The sequence below is a fragment of the Octopus sinensis genome, linkage group LG27 (genome assembly GCF_006345805.1).
Source record: "Octopus sinensis linkage group LG27, ASM634580v1, whole genome shotgun sequence".
In the NCBI taxonomy this organism is placed as follows: domain Eukaryota; kingdom Metazoa; phylum Mollusca; class Cephalopoda; order Octopoda; family Octopodidae; genus Octopus; species Octopus sinensis.
Window position 1 is genome coordinate 3751859 of NC_043023.1, and position 11435 is coordinate 3763293.

Below are 11435 nucleotides of genomic sequence, written 5' to 3' on the forward strand. Positions count from 1 at the left end.
CGGCCCGGGGCTATAGCAAGAGATATTTGCCCAAGATGCCACGCGATATCAATGAAATGTTGGGTGAGGAAATGACCAGTGAGTGGTCAGCTTGAAAATGGTTTAAACGATTTCACAGCAGCGACCTGAGCCTTGAAAATCGTGAGTGTAGTGGACACCCATCTGTCATCGATGACACTCAATCAAAGACCATCATCGAGAAAGATCCATGTAAAACCACTAAAGAACTGGCAAAAGAACTTCAAGTTAGCCAGAAAACTGACAGCAACCATTTGCATGTGATCAGAAAATCAAAAAAGCTTGACAAATGAGTACGACATGATTTGAATGAAAATCAGAAAATGCACAGATATGAAATTTGCTCATTGCTTTTTTCCATAACTAGACCGATCCATTTCTTGACCGTATTGTAACTTGAATTGTAAAGTGAATTCTGTACAGTAATAAAAAGATGTTGGACCAAAGTGAAGCGCCAAAAACCTTCCCTAACCCCAAGCTCTTCAAAAGGAAGGTTATGGTGACTATTTGGTGGTGTACTGCTGGACTCTTCTTAAAACATGCAGAAACACGTTGCCCTTAAATTGCCAAAATGAACAAAAAACTGCTAATCTTCCATCCCAAACTGGTCAATATCCTCCCGAAGAACCTGAGGAACCTGCATGGGGTGAATGCGGATGTCTTTAAAGTAGGACTGGATCTCTTCCTGTCAGGTGTCCAGGATGAACCAACTTCACGGCAGGAGGTGCAGATGAGGGCAGCTGCATCGAACTCTCTCATGCACCAAATGGCAGTTGCTAAAAAGCATTCGTGAGGTAAAATCATGTAGCAACACCAAATGGCGGTGCCCCAGCATGGCCACAGCTCAAGAGCTGAAACTGGAAAACATAAACATAAACAGAAGAGGGCCAATCATTCTTCATGACAATGCTTGACCATGTTTCACAAATGACGCTCCAGAAGTTGAGGGAACTTGACTACAAAGTTCTTGCCCACCCAGCTTATTCCCCAGACCGTTCTCTTACCGACTACCACTTTTTCAAGCACCTTGATGGTTTCCTGCAAGAGAAGGTGTTCAAAATTCAAACTGATGCTGAATATGTGTGCAAAGAGTTCATCAGCTCCAGAACTCCAGATTTTTATGTTACGAGAAGAAACAAATTTGTTACAATTTGGCAAAAATTTTGTGCTACGAAACTTTGAGGCGTAGAAGTGGCTGTGTGGTAAGTAGCTTGCTTACCAACCACATGGTCCCAGGTTCAATCCCACTGTGTGGCACCGTGGGCAAGTGTCTTCTACTATAGCCTCAGGCCGACCAAGGCCTTGTGAGTGGATTTGGTAGACGGAAACTGAAAGAAGCCCGTCGTATATATGTATATATATATAATATATATATATATGTATGTGTGTATATATGTTTGTGTTTGTCCCTCTAACATCGCTTGACACCCAATGCTGGTGTGTTTACATCCCCGTAACTTAGCAGTTCGGCAAAAGAGACTGATAGAATAAGTACTAGGCTTACAAAGAATAAGTCCTGGGGGTTGATTTGCTCGACTAAAGGCGGTGCTCCAGCATGGCCACAGTCAAATGACCGAAACAAGTAAAAGAGTAAAAATGTGTTGATTGTAATGGTGCTTGCTTTGATGAATAAAATTTCCGCATTGTTGAAATATTTTGTGATGAATTTCATGTTTCAAAACATTGTTTACTTTTTACACCTCCTGATATATATATTTATATATATATATGGGTGTGTCTTTGTTTTGAAGTGTATAGCGTGACATTGACAGTGAGCCAACTGCGACAGGAAGGTTTAATGTTGAATTGATATGAAGGTGTAAAGAAATAATTGTGTGAGAGTGTGGAACAGGTGTGTTTCAATGGCATGTGTCTCTTCTCTCTCTCTCTACATGCACACACGTGTGGAGGTGCATGGCTTATTGGTAAGGCTGTTGGAGTCATGATCTTAAGATTCTGGTTTCAATTCCTGGGCCAGGCAATACATTGTGTTCTTGAGCAAAACACTTTATTTCACTCCAGAAACAGACTCTCTTAAATGCCTGGATGCGAAGGTGCATGGCTTAGTGGTTAGGGTGTTGGACTCATGATTGTAAGATTGCGGTTTCAATCTTGGACTGGTTGATGCATTGTGTCCTTGAGCAAGACCCTTTACTTCACATTGCTCCAGTCCACTCAGCTGGCAAAAATGAGTTGTACCTGTGATTCAAAAGGGCCAGCCTCATCACACAGGATGTTATACTGAATCTCCCTGAGAACTACATTAAGAGTATGCATTGTGTCAAACAAAGCAAGTTTTATACATATGTGAATAATACAAGGTATGTATACAGGCGCAGTAGTGGCTGTGTGGTAAGTAGCTTGTTTACCAACCACATGGTTCCGGGTTCAGTCCTACTGCGTGGCACCTTGGGCAAGTGTCTTCTGCTATAGCCCCGGGCTGACCAATGCCTTGTGAGTGGATTTGGTAGACAGAAACTGAAAGAAGCCTGTCATATATATGTATATATGTGTGTGTTTGTGTGTCTGTATTTGTCCCCCTAGCATTGCTTGACAGCCGATGCAGGTGTGTTTACGTCCCCGTCACTTCGCGGTTCGGCAAAAGAGATCGATAGAATTAAGTACTGGGCTTACAAAGAATAAGTCCCGGGGTCGATTTGCTCGATTAAAGGCGGTGCTCCAGCATGGCCGCAGTCAAATGACTGAAACAAATAAAAGAGTAAAGAGTAAGAGTGTGTATATGAATGTTTTTTATTTGTTTACTGCCCACAAGGGCCAAACAAGGACAGACAAACGGATTAAGTTGATTATAGCAACCCAAGTGCTCAACTGGTACTTAATTTATTGACCCCAAAAGGATGAAAGGCAAAGTCGACCTCGGCGGAATTTGAACTCGGAACGTGGAGGCGGAAGAAATGCTGCTCAGCATTTTGTCCTGCGTGCTAACGATTCGCCAGTGTGCCACCTTAGTAATAATAATAATGGTTTCAAATTTTGCCACAAGGGCAGCAGTTTTTTTTTGGGAGGAAATGAGTTGAATATATCGACCCCCTAAAAGATGAAAAGCAAAGCTGTCTTTGACAGAATTTGAACTTGGAACATAATGATAGGCGAAATACCGCTAAACATTTTGTCTGGTGTGCTATCAATTCTGCCAGTTCACTGCCTTAATAATAATAATAATAATAATAATAATAATAATAATTAATGGCCTGATGCAGTACCAGGCAGTGGCTCTCATGGCTTCTGATCTTAACTGATTGGAAGTGTCATCATGTACATTGTTTTGTCTTGGTATAAAAGATGGGCTACAGCAAATATTCTGCTCAATACCACAGATTTGCTTGTCAGTTGTTTGACCTTAACCAGTTGAGCATGTCCCTTAGTGGCTGACGATATGTGCATCTCTGATCAGGAGCAGAAGTAGTGGGGGAGCATCATAGCCATGTGTTGAGAGGGATTCTTTGAGGTTTGAATAATTCACCTCTGGAAATATGGGTGGTTCCTTTCACATCCTTAAACAACCCTTATTCAGGGACCTTTTAAGTGGGATGGGTTACTCGACCAGAAGAAAATTCTAACTGGGCCCCACCTGCAAGGTCATGTGCTGTTTATCTTGATATGAGATCACCATGTCGCGCACATATGGTTGTGATGCATGTGCCTGGTGTACCCTTATCAGACAAATAGTCATGATGGGTATACTGGACTTCATATATTTTACCCCAATGTCGTCACTTTGATGGCATATGCTGCTCTCTCACTCAATAATAGTAATAATGTTAATAATAATAACAGTAATAGTAATAATGATAATAACAGTAATAATAATAATTTGAAATTTTGCCACAAGGGTAGCAATTTGTGGGGAGGGGTTGAGTCAGTTACAGTGACCCTTGTGTTGAACTGTACATCTAAACGTTTTCTTTTTTTTCTCTTTGTTTTCTGCTGGACTCTCCTACCATGACCCTCACCACAATCAGCCAAATGCAACAACCTGCTGGACAGCACCACCTGTACAGACCACGACAACGAAGTCTTTTGCCGGGCCTGTTATGCTAAGCACTTTGGTCCAAAGGGCTACGGGTTTGCTGGAGGAGCCTCAGGACTTTCCATGGACACTGGTGACCCGGCCGAGGTCACACGCAAGTAAGCACAGTACCCTCCCTCTCTCGTTTTGGCTCTCTTTCTCCTCCTCCTTTATCTTTCTCTCCTCTCTCTCTCCTTTCTTCCTCATTCCCTCACTTTCTCCTTTCTTTCATTTATATTTCTCTTCCTCTTTCTCCTCTCTCTCTTTTTCTCTTTCTTCTCTCTCTCCTTTCTTTCTCTTTTCTTTCTCTCCTGTCTTTCTCTCCTCTCTCTCTCCACTCTTTCTCTCTCTCCACTCTTTCTCTCTCTCCTCTCTTTCTTTCTCCTCTCTTTCTCTCTCTCCCTCTCTTTCTCTTTCTCCTCTCTCTTTCTCTCTCCCTCCTCTCCTCTCTTTCTCTCTTCTCTTTCCTCTCCTCTCTTTCTCTCTCTCCCTCTTTCATCTCTCTGTCTTCTCTCCCTTTCTCCTTTATGTCTGACTTTCTTTCACTCCCACTTTCTCACTCTACTTTCATTTTTTCCATTGTTCCTTTCCCATTTTTTTCTCTCCTCTTCCTCTCTCTCTCCCTCTCCCCCCAAACATCAACCTTGATTTTTCCATTCTACACAGACACACTTCAACCCTTCCTGAAATGTGCTGTCTCCCCCCCGCTTCCCCCAACGCCACTCCGTCTCTCCCCTATGCCACTCCACACCACCCCCTCCACTGCACCCAACCTCCACCCATATTCTTTCCAAACCCTCTCCGACCCAACCATCACTCCGCTCCCTCTGCGCTACAACCTGTACCAGCGAGTCAAGAAAGTGGACATGTGTTACAGCCACCATGCCACACTCCTACACCACCCACACTACCACACTGTCTACAATACCACCACCACCATCATCATTACCATCACCACTGCCATCACCATCACAATCACTACTACCTATTTCTTTATATCCCACAAGGGGATAAACATAGAGGGGACAAACGAGGACAGATAAAGGGATTAAGTCAATTACATCGACCCCAGTTCATAACTGGTACTTATTTAATCGACCCCGATAGGATGAAAGGCAAAGTCAACCTCAGCGGAATTTGAACTCAGAACGTAACAGCAGACGAAATAGCTATTTCTTTATTGCCTACAAGGGGCTAAACATAGAGGGGACAAACAAGGACATACAAACGGATTAAGATGATTATATCGACCCCAGTACGTAACTGGTACTTAATTTATTGACCCCAAAAGGATGAAAGGCAAAGTCGACCTCTGCGGAATTTGAATCCAGAATGTAACGGCAGACGAAATACCTATTTCTTTACTACCCACAAGGGGCTAAACATAAAGGGGACAAACAAGGACAGACAAAGGGATTGAGTCGATTACATCAACCCCAGTGTGTAACTGGTACTTATTTAATCGACCCCGAAAGGATGAAAGGCAAAGTTGACCTTGGCGGAATTTGAACTCAGAACATAAAGGCAGACGAAATACCGCTAAGCATTTCGACTGGTGTACTAACGATTCTGCCAGCTCGTTGCCGCTATAACCAGCATCACCACCATCACTGTCACCACCTCCACCGTTATCACCTCTACAGTCACTGCTCCTACCACTCACCATCCATTGCCACCATCCTCATCATCTCCATTACCCCCGTCTTCCCTGTCCCCACTACCTTTACCACCATCCCCTTTGCCACCAGCCCCACCAACTTTCCACTTCCTTCATCTCCACTCTCACTCTCACGACCACCAACCCCCAGCACAACCTATTACCATACCCACCCATCCACCCATCTATCCACCCATCCCTGCAACCACACCAGCTTCAGCATCATCTCTCTGTCTCTACTTTCAGGAACGTCTCCCACCTAGCTGAGGCCCATGCTGCTCCCATCCTCAGCACCAATGGCACTGCAACAGCAAAACCTCGATGGGGCAGTTCCGACATGTGCCCTCGATGTAACAAGGCTGTGTATATGGCTGAGAAAGTGATTGGTGCTGGAAAGGTGAGTGAAATAACCCCTGTCCCCTCATATTTACTTGTAAAAATTCTTCTTTGAGAAGAATCGCATCGCCCAAGCCTTCAGAGAAGAATATGAACCATGTTCATGAGGAGACCTATTGAGTCAAGTACGTCAACATCAAAATAAAAATCAAATGGAAATTGTAGTTAAGATACCTGTGCCGGTGACATGTAAAAAGCACCGTCCGAACGTGGCCGATGCCAGCGCCACCTTGACTGGCTTCTGTGCCGGTGACACGTAAAAAGCACCAACCGATCGTGGCCGTTTGCCAGCCTCGTCTGGCCCCCGTGCCGGTGGCACATAAAAAGTACCATCCGACCGTGACCATTTACCAGCCTCCTCTGGCCCTTGTGCCAGTGGCACGTAAAAAGCACCCACTACACTCATGGAGTGGTTGGCGTTAGGAAGGGCATCTCAGCCATAGAAACAATGCCAGATCAGACAGGAGCCTGGCGCAGACTCCTGGCTTCCCAGACCCCTTTTTATTTATTATTTTATACTTTACTTAATTATTATGTTTTTATCGTATATTTAATTTTTTTATATGATACAATTTAATTATATCATTGTTATTTCATTGTTGAATTGATAAAAGGTGGTTCTTTAACTTAACATATATATATATATATATATATAGTTGGAATTTACAAAAAAACAAAAGACGAAGACAGGTGTGTAAACAATAAACAGGTGTGTTAGTTTAATGCTTGCGAAGGTATGAAAGTCTTTTACGTTTCGAGCCTATGCTCTTCTACAGAAAGGAACATGAGAAAATAACCAGAGAGAGAATAAAAAAAAGCTTTAGTGGCTAGTGGTCAGTCATATATTTGCATGTATCTTTGCCTCAGCATCATATAGTCTTTTACTTGTTTCAGTCATTTGAATGCAGCCATGCTGGAGCACCGCCTTTAGTCAAGCAAACCGACCCCGGGACTTATTCTTTGTAAGCCCAGTACTTATTCTATCGGTCTCTTTTGCCGAACCGCTAAGTGACGGGGACGTAAACACACCAGCATCGGTTGTCAAGCGATGTTCTGGGGACAAACACAGACACACAAACATATACATATATATATATATACATATACATATATATACATATATACAACAGGCTTCTTTCAGTTTCCGTCTACCAAATCCACTCAGAAGGCATTGGTCGGCCCGGGGCTATAGCAGAAGACACTTGCCCAAGATGCCATGCAGTGGGACTGAACCCCGAACCATGTAGTTAGTAAGCAAGCTACTTACCACACAGCCACTCCTGCGCCTATGATGGTTTTAAATGAGCTTCACCATCATACTAGCAGTGGTGTTAGTTTTCAGTAATAAAAACTAGCAAGGCGCAGGAGTGGCTGTGTGGTAAGTAGCTTGCTAACCAACCACATGGTTCCGGGTTCAGTCCCACTGCATGGCATCTTGGGCAAGTGTCTTCTACTATAGCCTCTCACCGACCAAAGCCTTGTGAGTGGATTTGGTAGATGGAAACTGAAAGAAGCCCATCGTATATATATGTATGCGTGTGTGTGTTTGTGTGTGTGTTTGTCCCCTAGCATTGTTTGACAACCGATGGTGGTGTGTTACGTCCCCGTAACTTAGTGGTTTGGCAAAAGAGACCGATAGAATAAGTACTGGGCTTACAAAGAATAAGTCCTGGGGTAAATTTGCTCGATTAAAAGGCGGTGCTCCAGCATGGCCGCAGTGAAATGACTGAAACATGTAAAAGAGTAAATGAATTTGCTATTATGTCTGTCTGTGTGTCTCTATTATTACAGTCTATTCACAGTTCTGATTTGATGTTGTTTTTGTTCTTCTCTTTCAGACTTACCATAAGGTCTGCTTCCGGTGTTCCACGTGTAACAAATCCTTGGATTCCACCACATTGTGTGACAAAGGCTGCGAGATTTACTGCAAAGGTGAGTGTTTTTGTAGGTGGGGAGAGGAGAACAGGTGATCGACATTTGCATGTGTGTATTTTGTTTGTTCCTTTTCGAGCCACACCTGGCTCATAAGGGCCGGTTTCCTGATTTCCTTGGCATATAGGTTCCCCACCTGGACGGGGAACCAGTCCATCGCAGGTGAGCTGTAAGATGCAGGTGGAAAGAGTCAGCAGAAGTTCGCCATTACCTTCTGCCGGAGCAGATTTTAGGTGTTTTGCTCATAAACACACACACATCACCCAGTCTGAGATTTGAACCCATGATCCCTCAACCACGAGTCTGCTGCTCTAACCACTAGGCCATGTGCCTCCACAAATATTCCTTCTCGAGCCATGCCTGGCTCATAAGGGCCGGTTTCCTTGGTGTATAAGTTCCTCACCTGGACGGGACGCCAGTCCGTCGCAGGTGAGCTGCAAGATGCAGGAGGAAAGAGTGAGAGAAAGTTGTGGCAAAAGAGCCAGCAGAAGTTTGCCATTACTTTCTGCCGGAGCCGCGTGGAGCTTAGGTGTTTTCACTCATAATCACAAACATCGCCTGGTCTGAGATTTGAACCTGCGATCCCTCGACCGCAAGTCCGCTGCTCTAACCACCAGGCCATGTGCCTCCACATGCATGCATGTATGTATGTGTGTATGTGTTTCTTTATGTCCCCCTATCTTCCCTTAACTCATTAATCCTTGCTCATCCCCCCTTCAACCCTACCCCTTCTGCTAGTCTGCCTCCCTTCACCATCACCCCCCCCCCCATCACTTCGTTTGTCACTACCCTAAAATCCTGCGTGCCGCTTCTTCAGTTCACATTGACCCCTTGTGGGGCCACTCAGGTACTTCATTGCCATGATCTATCTCTTGCAGCCCCTACTGTTCATTTTCTCATTCTCTCCCCTTTACCCCTTACCCCTTACCCCTGCTAGATGTGAGTAGCCATGCAGACCCTCTACGAGAACCTGCTCTCCTCCATTTTCTCATAGTTCATAAATCAATGTCTCATCGACAAGCATGAAGCAAATTAGTGATAAAACCACTAATATGCAATTCAAACAATGATAGACATAAACCAAATCATAGAGAAAAAATAAAATATATTTTTAGGCGCAGGAGTGGCTGTGTGGTAAGTAGCTTGCTAACCAACCACATGGTTCCGGGTTCAGTCCCACTGCGTAACACCTTGGGCCAGTGTCTTCTACTATAGCCTTGGGCCGACCAAAGCCTTGTGAGTGGATTTAGTAGACGGAAACTGAAAGAAGCCCGTCGTATATATATATATATATATATATATAATATATATATATAATATATATATATATATGTGTGTATGTGTGTGTATATGTTTGTCCTCACCAACATCACTTGACAACCAATGCTGGTGTGTTTATGTCCCCGTTACTTAGCGGTTCAGCAAAAGAGACCGATAGAATAAGTACTGGGCTTACAAAAGAATAAGTCCCGGGGTTGAGTTGCTCGATTAAAGGCGGTGCTCCAGCATGGCCGCAGTCAAATGATTGAAACAAGTAAAAGAGTAAAAGAGTATATAACTAGTTCACAAAAAGTATAAAAATGAATAAGCAATATGTAATAATATAATATAATATATATATATATATATATATATATTGCTTATTCATTTTTGTACTTTTTGTGAACTAGTTATGTTTTATAATATATTTTATTTTTTCTATATGATTTGGTTTATGTCTATCATTGTTTGAATTGCATAATAGTGTTTTTTCTCTAATTTATATAAATTATATATTTATATTGTGAAATTTTGATTTAATACTAAATTGAATTTTCCCCTGTAAGTTTGGAGTTATATTCCCTAATATTATTATTATACATACACACACATATATATATATATATATATATATATAGAAATACGAAATGGGACAAGAATGCAAAACATCCAGAAGATGATACAAAAAACACGGATGGGTCATTCAAAGCCTTTAATCTTCAGTCAAGAACCGGATCATCCTTGCAATTTTGGCTGTGTTTTTTGTATCGTCTTCTGGATGTTTTGTGTTCTTGTCCCATTTTGTATTTTATATATAGCGTCGTACGTACATTTTGTTCTCTTACACATCATCATCATCATTATTTAGCGTCCGCTTTCCATGCTAGCATGGGTTGGACGGTTCAACTGGGGTCTGGGAAGCCAGGGGCTGCGCCAGGCCCAGTCTGATCCGGCAGTGTTTCTACAGCTGGATGCCCTTCCTAACGCTAACCACTCCGTGAGTGTAGTGGGTGCTTTTTACGTGCCACCTGCACAGGTGCCAGACGGGGCTGGCAAACGGCCACGGATGGATGGTGCTTTTTACGTGCCACTGGCACGGAGGCCAGGCGAGGCTGGCAACGGCCATGATCGGATGGTGCTTTTTACGTGCCACCGGCACGGGGGCCAGGCGAGGCTGGCAATGACCACGATCAGATGGTACTTTTTACGTGCCACCGGCACGGGGGCCAGGCGAGGCTGGCAACAGCCACGAATGGATGGTGCTTTTTACGTGCCACCGGCATGGAGGCCAGTCGGGGTGGCGCTGGCCACGGCCACGATCAGATGGTTCGCTTACGTGTCACCGGCACTGGTATCGCAGCTGCAATTTCTATTGATGTTGATCGACTTCGATTTTGGTTCTGATTTCTGATATCTGATTTGATATTATATATTTATATTGTGAAATTTGATTTAATACTAAATTGAATTTTTCCCTGTAAGTTTGGAGTTATACTCCCTAATATTATTATTATTATTATACACATATATATACTTTGTTTCTCTTGTATTCCAGCTTGCTACAACAAACAGTTCGGACCAAAGGGCTATGGTTTTGGCGCTGCCCTAGTGAGGACGACATAAACAGCGGAACTTCTTTTGAATAATTATTATAAGTGCATTAACTGCTATTTCTACACAGCACGGGACCAGCAACAAGTGATAGTACCATGCACACACAAACGCACACACTGTATTAACCTTAAAATGGACACTGTATGAAAATACATATAGCCAAATATTTGCCATTATTTCTCCTTCCTTAGATGTAGCAAATAGTTATAGATCTTAGAAGAAATACAGAATATATTCTTGGAAGTTAACTTCTAAATGTAACCCCTGTCTTAGACCCTCTTATACACATCAAGGGACCAAGCAATAGTGTTAGAAGCACACATATTTTTGTTTTTGTATTTTTGGGTGGGTCACGTTGCCAACTGAACACACACGTTGGTTGTATTTCACTTCAGTATTATTATCTTTGTCAAATGTTTTGCTTATTTATTCACATTCTTTTGAATTAATCATGCTTTATCTTGGTGTGACTGTTCAGATGATATTGTAGGGCATGTGTGATAGGCTGGATCTGACCAGTTTGAACAT

The 11435-nt window shown here is 43.0% G+C and overlaps 1 protein-coding gene across 1 annotated transcript in view; it reads left to right on the plus strand.

Moving 5' to 3' along the window:
• The window catches only part of LOC115225348 (cysteine and glycine-rich protein 1), a 53843-nt gene extending 42688 nt beyond the window's left edge, over nt 1-11155 (plus strand). Inside the window, exons 3-6 of the mRNA XM_029796298.2 lie at nt 4002-4167; nt 5952-6102; nt 7940-8033; nt 10849-11155. Coding sequence (XP_029652158.1) covers nt 4002-4167; nt 5952-6102; nt 7940-8033; nt 10849-10916 — 479 coding nt within the window. The 3' untranslated portion in view covers nt 10917-11155. The remainder of the gene's footprint in view (nt 1-4001; nt 4168-5951; nt 6103-7939; nt 8034-10848) is intronic.
• Nucleotides 11156-11435: the final 280 nt, after the last annotated feature.